The sequence below is a fragment of the Macrosteles quadrilineatus genome, unplaced genomic scaffold (assembly GCF_028750875.1).
Source record: "Macrosteles quadrilineatus isolate MER2022 unplaced genomic scaffold, UCM_ALF_1.0 Scaffold_9__3_contigs__length_116548681, whole genome shotgun sequence".
In the NCBI taxonomy this organism is placed as follows: Eukaryota; Metazoa; Arthropoda; class Insecta; order Hemiptera; family Cicadellidae; genus Macrosteles; species Macrosteles quadrilineatus.
Genome location: NW_026542602.1, coordinates 19,409,576 through 19,425,217, shown reverse-complemented (window position 1 = coordinate 19,425,217; position 15,642 = coordinate 19,409,576). Strand labels below are relative to the sequence as shown.

The 15,642-nt window shown below is 30.6% G+C and overlaps 1 protein-coding gene across 2 annotated transcripts in view; it reads left to right on the top strand.

Moving 5' to 3' along the window:
* Positions 1–4,976, top strand: part of LOC129002191 (GTP-binding protein GEM-like) — a 169,869-nt gene extending 164,893 nt beyond the window's left edge. For both annotated transcript variants that reach the window (XM_054429823.1, XM_054429824.1), the window contains exon 6: positions 1,193–4,976. In XM_054429823.1, the coding sequence (XP_054285798.1) occupies positions 1,193–1,455 (263 nt within the window). In that variant the 3' untranslated portion in view covers positions 1,456–4,976. The remainder of the gene's footprint in view (positions 1–1,192) is intronic.
* Positions 4,977–15,642: the final 10,666 nt, after the last annotated feature.

The window sequence follows — 15,642 nt, the reverse complement described above, 5'->3', positions numbered from 1 at the left end:
ATTTATAATACTATTCCTCGTCAATAATTGAAACGTTTTATTATGACATAAAACCCCTTTAAATTGTGTTGTTTTATCTTAAAATATAACATTTTGTGTAAGGCACTGCTAATTTAGCTATGTTAGTAACTTGTGTGATCAAGTTTTCACTAAGTTAAAATTTTACAAATTATATAACTAGTTTACCAACTAAACTTTAGCATTGTAGATTCATAAAGATTGAGTGAGCAAGTTTGAGTGATTGTGTTGCAAATCGTTAATCATTGGCAGAGGTATGTTCATTGCTTTCAACAGAGCTATTGTACACCATTATATACCACCAGAGCAAGAGACACCAAGCATTCCGATGTTACGTTCAACTGAAGCATCGAAACTAACTTATGTATCACTAACAGTATTATATCAATGACACTCAGAAAATGAACATCTATTATCTCTACTTATAGATTAGAATTTTATTATATTCTATGTTTGATGTATTGAAAATAATTATTGTAATATCTGAATAAGGTATCCAATCCTTGTCATTTATTACATAACATATTAATATAAAGTAGTTGAGCTCAAATATTTACTCGACTGATATACCTGTAGTTTGAAATGAATTAATGCCGTTCGTAATACAATATATTCTCAGTCAAAACAATTATAATTATTGATTTACATATATAACTTTAAAGCTTTTTCACTGTGATGTCATACCAAATAAAACAGCAGACCTGAGCTCGGACGTGTTGTATAAAATTATATCGCAAATCGTTACTTTTTATCAACTCAATGATTATTCCATAAAAGAATAATTCAAAGCAGATTTGGACCTTTTCTGTCAACTCAATACCACTGTATAATTTAAATGTAACAATACACAACCTAAGTTTTAGATTATGCCTCGGTCTCAATCTAACCCAATCGAAATTAGTTTTGCCCTAAACAGGATTCTAGGTATTTTATTTCAACCTGGTCTTTAAAGGAAAAGATCAGTATATGTTTGTCCTTACGTTCGATTATTCCAAACGTTATTGGTAAAAAAAACTTGTAAGCTATACCACACGAAAAACCATTTATCAAATCGATATATATTTTTGGAGTATAATTTCGGAAAACATTCTTAACTTACCTTGGAATACATTCTGTATTCACCATCTTTATTGTGTTTACCTTTTTATCTCTTAAATTAATTTATGGTTTTCAGACGGCAAATGCCTTGCGTGCACCTACCGAGCCAAGTTCATCGAGATCTCCGTAGGCATCAACCACAACGTAGACGAACTCCTCGTGGGAATCCTCAACCAGATCCGGATGAAGAGGGCGAACGCCGACAAGGAGTCGGGGAGTCATTGGTACAAGAGCCGGGGAGTTGTCAGAGCCAGCATGAAGGCTAGGCAAATGTTCACCTGGATCTTCGGTAAAGAAGACTCCAAGTTTAAAAACTGTGAAAACCTCCACGTCCTGTGAACTGGTTACACATATTGCCATCGGTGCAAGTTTTCAACAAAAAATTGTGCTAAATTTCAAAAGGGTTATTTGTTTTCTATCACGATTGTTGCAAAATGTCTTTTGCAAAATTTTTAAATCTAGAATCAGATCTTAAAAAGTTATGATGACTTTTGTTTTGCTGATCGTGATTTAAAATGCCCATAATAATAATAATGCCATAAGAAGTCATTTGTACTAGTTTGTTTCGCTCTAAGTTAGTTTACTTTAATGGTTAAGCCGTGCAAGAATAATAGAAATTCTAAAATATCTAAGCACCTAGATAAATTGCCAATGCTAAAGTTTCTGATAATTATCACTTGAATGAAAAAGTATATAATTTTAAAACTCTCTTAAAATACGTAAAAATAACTCTAGTAATAAATATATTTACACATATACTGTTTACTCACAAGACGGTAAATACATATGAAAGATGGTGAGTGGTGATCGATTTCGATTGGACACTCTAACCATCATTACACCCAATATGTGTCGAAATATATTTATTACAAGTTTTATATGACATATTTTTGTACTTTCAGGTAATTTTATAACCCGTACGATGCTGATCAAGAAGTTATTTAGGAATCGTAGCAATCTCAAAAAAACACTCACTCTTTGTTTTTGAGGTACGGTTTCTCAAAAATTAAATTGTGTCTCAGGAATTGACCAAACTACTTGTTTTTGTTACATTTCATACAACGTATTTTTTACAATTTTTTTTCTCAAGCAGTGACGAAGAGAAATGTAATGTTTTTTTTAGAAAATTACATCTCTAACCGATCTGTAATATGTAAACAATCGCTAACTAAATGTACATTATATTACTTTTGTTGACCAGGGACAACGGACGAATCATAGTAGTGTATATGCGATTCAATGACACACAAGCACTTCTTGATAAAATAACCTTGTACTATTATGAACACGCCAACAATATTAAATAGTATGAATTGACTAAAGCTTTTTTTAAATACATAAATATGAAGCGACCTCATTGATTATTATTGACACCGGTGGCAATCTTAGTAGAGTATGATATTTCATATAAAGTAAGGTTATTATTGTATCTGACCTAGGTGTTAATTTTATATCGTTTGTAACTGCTTGGGGTCTTGATTAAGAATTACCTATTTCATTTTTATAGCTTTCTTACACTTTTCCTACACATAAAGGTTACAGCACCCAAATCATGTAATTTTGTAAAAATATGTAAAACTCTTAAAAGTGTTTAACGTTTAAAATGGGAAAAACGGGTTGTATTGAATGTCGATCCATGTATATAGCTTACTACTCAGGTTCCATAAATCAATATCCTTTCCAATAATCCTACTTTAATTCAGAACATTTGTTAATGTTTATATGTACAAATGTTAAAATCAAGACCCTAGATAATCTTAGATAAGGAACGTGTTTACCGTTTATTTGCTATCGAATGAGCTAAACTGACTGCCTAAAATATATTTTGAGCAATAATACTTTTAACCCTTCGTTAGAGGAGTCGCAATAAAAAGATGCAAACCCTACTACCAACAGGGTCAATTAGTATTACTCGAGAAAATACAAAATGTGAAGCTATACTTACGATTATTATCTTGAAGTCTGCATGATATAGATAGCTTATTTCAAGAAACATTTTAGTAAAATTCCACAAGGACTCGTTACGGGATGGATTGAGACTCTTTTAATGTAACGTTGTCTACATTTTGTTGATTATGCACACGTTTATTGAGGTGGATTTTTTATAAACCAAACAGTTTAAATTGACGTTTAAAATTTTGGATTTAGAATTTTAATACATGTACAATTGTACATGTTTAAATAAAAGCTTTAAAGGTTTTTTTTTGTGTTGCTGGATTTTTTAAATTGACTCTAAACATATTGCCTGCAATTAAATACTATTTTATTATTTTTTGTGTGCTCTAAATTGAATAACTGCGATAAAAATCTATACAGTTAGTATAAAGCAGAAAAAGTTATTTTATAATATATCTCATATTAAAACTAAATAAATTGACATGTCATTCTGTGCCTTAAGAACGAAAAAGATATATGAAATACACGAAAAAAATATATATCGTTTATAACTTAAATTGATGTAATTGTGTTGTTACATATACCACAATAAATGTTATGTGTACAGTATACATACAACTATGTATAGATATGCAATCTGTATATTTCGTCAGTAGAATAGGAATCATATAATTGTTTACGATTTTATTGTAAATGTAGTAAATTTGTATCAACTTGTATTTTTTCATTAAATTATTTGTCGATAAATTTCTTATTTTTGTAACGTTCTCACATACTAACGTGTCCTTACTCTCCAAAACTATTTTATATTAATTTTTCAATACTATAGTTTATATTATACCAGCGTTTTCTTAAAAACTTGCTGTTTAACCTAAATACGTTTCGATATTTTTAAACATATTATTCCCTTAAAAATATGAATCTGCACATTGGATTAAAACTATGTGCGTATTAGTTGCATCTACTTTATAAAAATCCTTGGAGATTAAAATCACCGATTATTATACTTCCAGGGCGGTTTTCAACTTTACCATTATTAGATATTATATACATAGAAGCATATATGAGCTAGTTTTGCTAAGGTAAGGACAATCCTAATGTTGCTTCCATTTCACCAGATAAACAACTTAACATTCAGAAATTTTCTCCAATATTACTAGTGACTTTGGGACCATAGAATAGAACCGAATTGTGATTTTGTGCAAGGAATTGAAATGTTACTATTCCTAGAGATAACTTTTATTTAATTACTTTTTTAACCATCCATCATCAGATACTGATATTTTATTATTGTTACTGATGTGTCACTGATAAAGGTTTGTTTAATGATCATTGAAACGTGGATATTTAGATTTTATAAATGTATCGTACGGTGTTTATATATTTTTGAACTACTCTATAAACGTGTGTGCTAAATCTATGCTAATCCCGTGTACATAAAAGTGATATGACAATATAAGTGTAGCTATTATCTGTAAGTATGTGTAAAGTCCCTACAAAAGTGCGATGAAAGTGGAAGATGTATTGAGTGGGAACAATTTTTTACTATTATTTTTATATTGTTTACCACAGTTCAGCTTTCTTAAATTATATGTAACCTATATTTGATGTTTTAGATATAACAATTGATTTTAAAACGGTTCACACGTAATGCAATAGTTTTAAGCATAACTTATGAAGATGAGTTTTAAATCAGTAATGTTAGTTTTTAGTATATCATAGTATGATATCAGCAGAGTCGTCAAGCTGTTTTTTATTGGTAAAACTAAAATAAAATTATCAAGACTAATAACTACCAACTCAAAATGCATCTTCTACCTTGTTCATATGTAAACTAATGTCTTCTACTTACTGACCAATGATTGTGCTGACCTTAAGTAACTGTTTGTTTGAAAGTTGTCTTCATGTCCTTTATGAACATGTTTTTATCTTTTACATATGTCAATAAATATTTTGAACATCAACCATGCTATTTTACAACATCTACTTGAACCTGATATTATGTGTGCATAGTATTAAATCGCTTAAAACCATCCATAGCACAATTAGAAAGTTGTTGGTACAAATTTGCGGATTACGTGTGCATGGAAATGACCTAACCACAAAAAATGGAATGAGTACCAACTATTCAGACTGTCAATACAAGCAGTAATTTACAAGAACGGCTTCTCTTAGGTAAAGTCTTGGAGACAATAGATCAATTGATTCATTAGCTCAGATAAAGGGTTGGTAACTAATTAAGGTCAATTCGCCTAATTATTGCATATACTATATCATTTAGCTTTTATTTTCGAAATACGTTTGCTCTTAATTTTACAGCAGTTTACCCATTTTATATGCGATGATACGACTAATCAGAAAATGAGTAAGCAACCCTGAATCCGAGACTTGATTTTTTTCCGTTTCAAGATTTCAAGAGTCAAACTTGTTCGTTGAAATTTTATAACTGCTTTGATGAAAGACGACATGAGATTTGTTTTCTACCATATAACTTAATCGTAATGTCTCACCCACATTACCTGATTCAAAATGTCACTTTTTCATTTGACAATAATTTATAAAAAATTTTAAAGGTAGTTAAAACATACACCCACAATATGGGGAACTACTTTAAGGCGCTCGAGGCAAAGTGATAGCAGCAACTATATTGCATCATTTACAGCATGCAGGAGCGGCATCGCCAGGCTAGCGTTGGCCGCTGCGTTTGATTATTAATGTAAACGGGTTTTAGGACCTATTAAAGCGAGCGTTCATTAAATTCTTAGGGAGTTTAATTATACCTTTTATCACTTGTTGCAGTATTTCATATTTTATTGTGGCGTTTAAATGGGCTAATTAAATTAAAGTTTCATTATTTTTAGTTCGAGCGGTATTTAGTCCTCTAAATAATACCCATGTTAACTAAATGAATCTGGCCCTAAGAAAATATTTTCATTCGTCTAACTTGAATATAGCTGTACGATACAGCAATCTCAAAGCTCAAATTTATTTTAAACACTTTTTACATAGTTTTGTGATCATGTATGTAGTCATAATTTACTATAAAATATATACCAAATGTTTATACAGTTTCCTGTGTGATAAATTAACAAAAGCAAATCAATTGTAAAATAAAAGCTGTTTACAAATTTGCACCTATTTCAGCTTACAAACGAACCTAGTACATTACATGAAGTGTGTAACAGTTTTATTTTATTAATTAAGCATGGGGAAAATTTGTTCGTTAAGTGTTATGAATATTTAGGCCCATTAACATACCACCACGTGGTGTGTGGTCAGCGAGGTGATGTTACAGCATAAGTCAATGGACAAGCTAGTGTTGACTGAGGTTATAAAATATTGCAATTGGCCAGTGGTATCTGGCCTGACTGGCCAATACGATAACCGAGTCAGCTACAATTTGACAATTTAAATATTTTTTATCAACTATGAAAATTAATTTTTAATGATGGTGTAACATAGGTATGTAAAGTGGTAAGTAATTTTTTTTCCATTAGTTTGTCAATAAGTTTTAAAGTACATTAATAACTATATAGCTGTTTTTTTTAGACACCTACCTGTTTTTTTTTTTTTTATCTTTCCTACAGAGTTGTTGATGTAAACGTTTTTATCCAATATCAGTTTTGAACCAGGTAATTTATCTTAATCGTAATAATATAAAACAGGCTGAACTCCTACAATAGGATACTGAAAATAAAAATATGAAGGTAGAATGATTGAGACCACTTATGTACCCTATGTTACTATCGCGTTTCATTTCTTGGTTTTACGTTACTTTAACATAATTCAGTGTACAACATTTATGTTATCATTATTACGCATTTGAGTTGCTTTTATTATTAAAAAATCTATACATTTTACTGTTAATTTATTTCAGTTTTTATCACAATATTTTTTGTATGGTTTGTACACCATTACAATTATTTCTTTATATTTTATACGTTCCCAACCCCTCAAATATATTCCGCCGCGGTAAGTGGGACATAATATTTTATGATGCTGTTGAGGAAGGCTTGCATATTGCGATATAAACATTGTTTATGATCCTCCGTTGATTCTTTGTGTTCAGAATTTATACTCCACTAAAATTATTTATTCATTGTTCAATTTATGAATATACATTGAAAATAGGGTAAAATATCCATCAACATTCACTGATGAAATTGTCATAACGATTTACCTACTACTTTTATATTATAGTTAAAGAAACTCCTACATGTTATAGCATAGTCTATGGACTACTATTTTATTTATTTACACGGGAGTGTTTATATAATATAGATGATATATAAAAATAGTACCTAGCGTGATATTTGTTTACTTTTGTTAATAAATTAAAACACCTTAAAATATAATCGTACTAGGTGAAACCCGTCGAAATCGACGGTTACTTTCAAGGCTTAATGCTAATTCATATAACTGCGATAAATTGAGTGAAATTATACATATTTTGAGCATTTGGCATTGTTTAAAGATTAATAAGTGTAAAAACAATAATGATATTTATGGTGTTAGTTACCAAATATGGTTGATCATTCAATGAATAAAACATTTCCCATTCCGTTTGTCATCGAAGTTATTATTAGTATGTTAACTGGTATCTCTTCCTTTGGAAGAACCTTTATATAGCCTAGTATTAAAATCGTGTTGGTGGATCTTTTGAAGTTAAACACTTCCGTGATTTTATCAGTGTAATGCAGGTTAATCTATGATTTTATTTAAAAATCTGTTTGTTGGGAAGACACGTTCTAACTTCAAAGGGAGGTATATCCGTTACAGTGTAAGTTAGATTTTTCCTTTGTCACGTCGTGTCACTTCATATCGTACTTCTGTGCCAATGAATAACACTCTAGCACAGTTTAAAGAAATTGGTTGTGGGGTTACTGTTAAAGCTGGAATTCCTTGACATGGGGGATGTCAGTTAATTGTCTCAGCCTTATCAGTTACATAAAGTTGTCAATATAATCTCTCTACGGAATGTTAGGTGTAGCGGAATATACATGAAGTGAAGTTGGCTTTTATTCTTGAACTGTTAGGAGTCTCCTCATTTATATGGTCGTGCAGCTTCATTGGCAACAAATAATGCGAATGACATAGTAATGTGGCATTTCCTATAAGCAAAAAATAATGTAAATTAGTTGTTACGTAAATATTGACGTTTACATGCATTGTTAATCAACGTGTATTATAAAGGATGATGTGATCTAGTTTAAAAGGAATATGACCTGTCTGTCATGACAGTAGCTGCTTAGATAGTATTTACTCATTAGGCCATTTTTACAGCCAAAATGTCTTGTTATTTTTAATAATGTTACCAACCCAGTGGGCCACGGTCCGTAATATATAGGCCACTGCAAATAATTTTTCAAGATAGGTACCATTTTAGGCAAGGTTTCTGTGTTTGGATGTTATTAGAAACGGTAAGAGCACAATAAAATTCTTCTGAAGATGAATTTTCCGTTTGGAGAAATATAAGCCGAATTAAAAATGCTTCAATGCGAGTTTGAGCATTTTGTAACTATATTATATGGTTAAGTTACATAGATTTTTTGGCTGCTGCTCAGTGCACTTTAAGAATATATATTTTAGAGATAAATTAAATGGGTTTTGTTGCTGAGTAGGGCTAGTAAACATGAACAACCCTTTACGTTAGTCTAATAACATTCAAAGGCTCTCTAAAAGTTCAAGTTCTTATTTGTATACATATCCATATTATGTTTTCACTAAGCTGAATGACTACATCGAAGTAACCCCTCTGAAAAGTCTGCATCATATTGCAGTTTTCCAGCTTAATGACTTTCTATCATGCACACATTTCTACATAAATATTGTAAAATGTTTTATCCAGTTGCTGTAAACCACTATTGATTTAACAAAATATGGACACGGCTCAAATGGGCACCGTACCCTTCTGCACTTGTATTATTTTGTATTGTATTACACAATCGAAGATTTTTCCAATAATAGAAAGCATGACAATAATCTCATGAACCTATGATGACCTGTCTAGAATAATATGATAAAATATAGGGAAAAGGTGTGAAAAAAGCTATCACCAACCCGTAAAATAGATATAAGATAGTTCTATAAGAAATAATTGTAAGAGTCAGGGTGATAAAAGGATTTTCCACTGATTTTGTAATGGAACTTTATATTGCAGCAAATGAAATTATACAGAAGAAAATCAATTTTTAAAATCAGAAAATAATATTGCAAATACTTCTTCTGGACAATTCAGTAACTCCCAATAAATGTGTGTTGTTTGAAGTACAATTTAAAAATTAACAGCTGTTTTATTAAAAAGTATTATCCACATGGCCAAAATGTAAATAAATCTGTGAATGGATCTTTAAAGGCTTCTGGGACAGAGCCCTAAGCGAATTTACTTCGTTTTTCTTTTGATAACTCATCTACGGACCAAAACCTTTCTTTGGACACCTCTACCAAGTGTCTACGCACATCTGTTCTCTCAATTTAGTGGAGACAAAGTTGCCAATCAAATATTAAGATTCCCCCATGTTAATCTTATGGGAGAAAACCCAACTTTGATGGAAGATCCTGCCCAAACTATTAAAGATATCAAAAAACTAAAAACACTTTGCAAAACTAAAGATCAGGGCAATTTCTTTGACACTTTAATCATCAAAATCAGTCCAAAAATGAGGGAGGAGTTCTGTTCACAAAAATCGGCTTAGCGTATTATACATATAGATTTTTTATGATAATCACCAATTTACAATGTTATAGATACGATTACGCAAGGATCAATAAGTTTCTTCGCATTAAGTTTGTTTTTGAATCTCTTATGAATCCCTGTAGATTAAGCCTTTGCAATAAAACAGTTATAAAATAAATAGCTATTTCGTCATACTTCAGCATCACAAAAAACAGCCGATTTTGATACAAGCGTTACGAGTCTAAAATAACTCTTTTACGAGTAAGAGGCATTTTTAGATCCCATGGAATAAAAATGTTACACTCTTTATTCAGCAAAAGATAGATCATTTTCAATTCTGGGGAAAGCAATTTTAACCCATTCAGTGTTATGTATTCAAAAATTGTAGGGGATATTCAAATGAATAATGAATAAAGTTTCATAAATATGCATGCTCTTTCGAGAATCCTAAGCATTTTCCCTTGACCCAAGGATATCTCTAATGTTTATTTCTTTTAACATCTTTCTGAGAATATATATTATATTCAAAAATATATACAGACTTAAACTTAACATTAATGAGTGATACATTAAACTGACTTATTTGATAAGTTTAAGATGAAGAAACTAGATTATATTAAGTAAATATTCTCTCGAGGCAATAGTATAGGAACGGTGCACTTTTTGAAAAATCTTTTTCTTTTTCTGAATATTTATTCTTTTTCAAGTAAAAGGCAGGTTTCTTATAATCTATATCCTAATTTGCTTTACAAGGCACTTTGATATTCTTTAACGTGAGTCGAGAATCTATAATTGCTTATCGCAACCATTGAAATAGATTGTTTACTAGATTATTGGAAATGTTGTATTCAGCTATGGTAAAATAATTATGATAGTAAGTAATAAAATACAATTCCATTCTTATTTGAAACTACATTGTTTTAAAAAGACCATCAGTTACGTAGTTATGTGATATATTTAGAATTGTAAAACAATATATAATCATTACAGAAAAATCTTCGTGTAGTTATTAATAAAGAAATTGAACATATTACTATACTCTATTCGTCTTTTTCCTGTTTAATAAGAATGATTTAACTAACAATATACGAAATATTTTAATCCACAAAAACAGTGTTTTGAAAACCATTCAATATCGAAGGATACAAAACAGTTTTTAGTGATTTTAATTTTAATAAGAACAGAAATAGTTAGTTTATTGTGTGCTTGGGCAGAAAGATCAATCTGGAAAACATTTGGTTAAGAAGCAATCTTACTTTAGGTATGATCAAAAAATAAAATATCATGAGAGTAGTATAGTGCAATGAGAACTACACGAACCAATAAGGGAAACTGAGTTCCTTATCAATTTATATATTTTTAAACTATTCTCATATTACGAGGTTCGAAAAAAGTACGATAGTGAGAATTAAGATTTCTTTGATAATGATTCATCTCTTTTTGGGTTTTTACTACAGGTTAATTTTTGACTATAATATAATTGTACAATTCAGCTCAGGGGCTAATCATGTATATTGGTTAATTTTTGGTGTCAAAGATTTTCCAAAGATTTTGAGGGCTTTTAAAATTGAAATGTTCAATCCTTTCTATCAATATTAGTATTATAAGATTAGTATGGTTAAGATTAGCCTTATTTAGACAGAACGATTCACTAAACAACCAATGATCATAGTTTTTTTTTGCGAGCCTAGATTGACGGTAAAAACTTAAGAGGATTTGTTAAAGATAGTCTGATTGTAATGTATTCATGTAACAGAAGTGTTATGCAACAATGGAAGGATAAATTGTTACGGTGATTACACGTGTCCAATGTCTACTGTTATGTACAAACTCGTGTTACTGATGCAAATTCATAATCGGTTTCCGAGAGATTTTCTTTAACATTAGATGTAATTTAGTGAATTTAAATTTCCTGTATGAATATAATCCATGTATTTTCATTTTAATTGTTCCAATAGTCAGATTTGTCTATGTTTTCATACGAACTATATTACTGATTAAATAAAGTATATAAATACAATTTATTAACAGTAAAAATTGTATTTCCATTATCAAAATTAATTCCCTGGTCGGAAATTATTTATTTAAAAGTTCTCTGTATATGCAGGTCTAACACTGAGGTTTTTGCCAGTATGTTTCGTATGCAACTGATCCAAGTAACAACTTACATAAAGATTTGTCATAAATAACAATTTTAGGAAGAAAATAAGATCTTATACCCGCAGTGGGATCTCGCTCTGGTTCTAAGTCCCAACTATTGCCCCCAACTGAACAGTCAGTAACTGTTTGACTACATAGAAATATGCAAGGGTTGTTGTAATCGTGTACCTTCTGTGGCCATGTCCAATTAAATGACTGTATAATATACGTAAGGTATGAAATATTTATACAATATTCCCTGTTTTATTAGGTTTGATTGTATGTGTAAAATCAATAGCGTTTGAGAGAAGTATATAATCACAACAATCTTTTTAAAAGTCCAAACTATTTTCTATTAACCAGTTCTAAAGAAAAACTAATGAGCTTCTATTGTAAAACTCTATGTGCTAGAATAACTGAGTAGAAAATAATATTTGTAATTTTGTTATTACCTGTTCTTTAATCTAAGCCAAATAAAGCAATGATTCTCATAAGCTTATCATGTTATCTTTGAAAGACCAGGGGGCCTAGATCGATGTCGAAACAGTAATAAGACATAAGCCTTCTCTGGAGTATAGAGACACTTTTCTTGAAGGGATGGTTTGGCTATTTATAAAGGAAAAACATGAAAAAGTTAATTTGATATTTTATATATATATATATACAGGGTGTCCCTCGAGAGGTGTCTCAAATCGATTACTGGAAAACGGCTTAACGTACAAGGATGAAATAAAATTATTTCCAACTAAATCGACCCCAAGGAATAACGTAAAAATATTTTTAACTATTTTCAAATACAGGGTGTGCCAAAAACTGAGGGTCACTAGTTCGAATCTCGGAATTTTCAAATGTAAACATATGTCATGTTATACATCATTTTAAAGGTATTTGATAGACAAACATTTTTGCGAAAACCAAAATTAGTTATCTTTTTCCGTTTCAAAATGGCGGCAGTTTTTTTGAAAGAAATCTATATTTTTTTAATACTCTGTATTTCCTATACCAATGCATTTAGCACTTCTCCGGTTGCATTTTCTTACTCGTTATGAAATTAGCTTTACTGTGATATGCAACAAGTAACGGTTTTTTGAAATAATAAAAATTCCAAAAAAATTTATTTTTGAAAATTTGCAAATGCTCATTGTTCAAAATTTTCAAATAGCAACATATGTCAAGTGGCACATCATTTTATAGGTTTTTCAATTCCTAACAACTTTGTAATTTACACTTACTTCGTATCTCTTTTAGTTTTTGTGTAAATAACAAAAAACCTAATTTTCCTATATCAAATGCATGTTATTTGGGTTTGACACTAAAGGCTTCATTTCATTTAGTGTTGAACCATGTCAAACCCAAATAACATGCATTTGATATAGGAAAATTAGGTTTTTTGTTATTTACACAAAAACTAAAAGAGATACAAAGTAAGTGTAAATTACAAAGTTGTTAGGAATTGAAAAACCTATAAAATGATGTGCCACTTGACATATGTTGCTATTTGAAAATTTTGAACAATGAGCATTTGCAAATTTTCAAAAATAAATTTTTTTGGAATTTTTATTATTTCAAAAAACCGTTACTTGTTGCATATCACAGTAAAGCTAATTTCATAACGAGTAAGAAAATGCAACCGGAGAAGTGCTAAATGCATTGGTATAGGAAATACAGAGTATTAAAAAAATATAGATTTCTTTCAAAAAAACTGCCGCCATTTTGAAACGGAAAAAGATAATTAATTTCTGTTTTCACCAAAATGTTTGTCTATTTAATACCTTTAAAATGATGTATAACATGACATATGTTTACATTTGAAAATTCCGAGATTCGAACTAGTGACCCTCAGTTTTTGGCACACCCTGTATTTGAAAAAAGTTAAAAATATTTTTACGTTTTTCCTTGGGGTCGATTTAGAAGGAAATAATTTTATTTCATCCTTGTACGTTAAGCCGTTATCCCGTAATCAATTTGAGACACCTCTCGTGGGACACCCTATATACAGGGTGACAAAAAAGTCTGGAAACGGCTTAATATCTTTTTAAATTAATCCGTTAAAAAAGTCAAACCTTTCACATCAACTTACATGTATAAAAACTACTTTTTCCAAGCATTTTCATGTTTTTACCTCTACCAGGGGACGACCCATGAGGAGTAGGTACAAAATCTTTAAAGTAAGCATAGGTTGATATGCACATAATTTTAAAGGTCTGGTCAAGTGGAGTTCATTGCTGGAAACCGCGTCAAAAAAGGTTCATCCGTTACAAAATGGCGGCTGTCCAAAGTTCTTGTGGAATATACCTTTACAGGCCTTAGTATTGGTAAATACTCGTATTAAACATTATCTTGAGAGCTGAAATTCTATTTTAAAGTCAACTAGCTCATAGACTAAGTTTATTCAATCTTCAAAACAAATTTAACCGGGTTTCAGATTTCCCAGCTAATTTTGACTATGAGTATTTACCATTACTAAGGCCTGTGCAGGTATATTCCGCAAGAACTTTGAAATGCCGCCATTTTGTAACGGATGAACCTTTTTTGACGCGGTTTCCGGCAATGAACTCCACATGACCAGACCTTTAAAATGATGTGCATATCAACCTACGCTTACATTAAAGATTATGTACCTACTCCTCATGGGCCGTCCCCTGGTGAAGGTAAAAAAATGGCAATGCTTGCAAAAAGTAGTTTTCATACATATAAGTTGATGTGAAAGGTTTGAATTTTCTAACGAATTTAGTTAAAAAGATATCAATCCGTTTCCAGACTTTTTTGTCACCCTGTATATATATTTAATTTTTTAATGTGGAACCATCATAATGGTTAAAATAATGTTTATCAAGTATTCAGGGTAACATTGGGCAGTGGTTTTGAAAAATTTAATATTACGACGTTCATAAAATAAACGTAGATTTAATGGAGCTGAAATCATATTTGAAATGTTTCTACGCGCAGATAAATATTTGGAGAATGCAGTTATTTTCCCTCCTAATTGAATGTTTAATGTTAACAATTAATCATAGCATCATATGATTATCAACCTGCATTAAATAAAAATGCCGTAGTACTACAACTGTTTTCATTGTTTTAGCGAATATAGGGAATAAGCTATACCCATGTTAAGACCTGGACCCGGGACCGATTTACTTTTTCGTTTTGAGGTCTCTAGAAACCCAAAAACACCATCAGCTCAAATTCATATACATAACCAATGTATAAACACAATTATTCGAACGAGTTCGCGAACCAGCATGATCGGAATATGGGAATGGGGGGGTTTTATGGGGTAAAAATAGGTTTTCCCCATTTTTGACCCTAAAAACACAAAGTTTCACAATTTCTTTCCAAACCATTTTGTAGACCTTAAAAACAAATAATTTAATATATTGAATCGTTAATATGCGCCTAATGGTTACGCAGAATATCTTTAAAATAATTTAAATTTAAAATTCCTTTGTTATTCATATTGAGAATAAGTCAACTGTTGTAGTTTGCTTGTTTATGAACATATTATTTTTATCAAAATTTGGAAAATACATTTATTTCTCACCAAACCATTAACATTTTACAACAAAAAACATTTTTTTACCCTCCCTGTTGCAGCAAACCTAAGTACTCGTTAAACTAATTCTATTCAATAAATAAATGTGATACCTTTAAGGAGGCATTTTTAGTGTTAATCCAACCAGGCAAAATGTAATTCGCTTAGTCTGCAGGTTTGCTGCGGCGGGGGTATTGTGTATTACGATGTCCAGCTTCGATTCGGGAAGGCCCATGTTATTTTTCAATACTAGTTTAAAGTTTTTTTTTTTATTTTATGA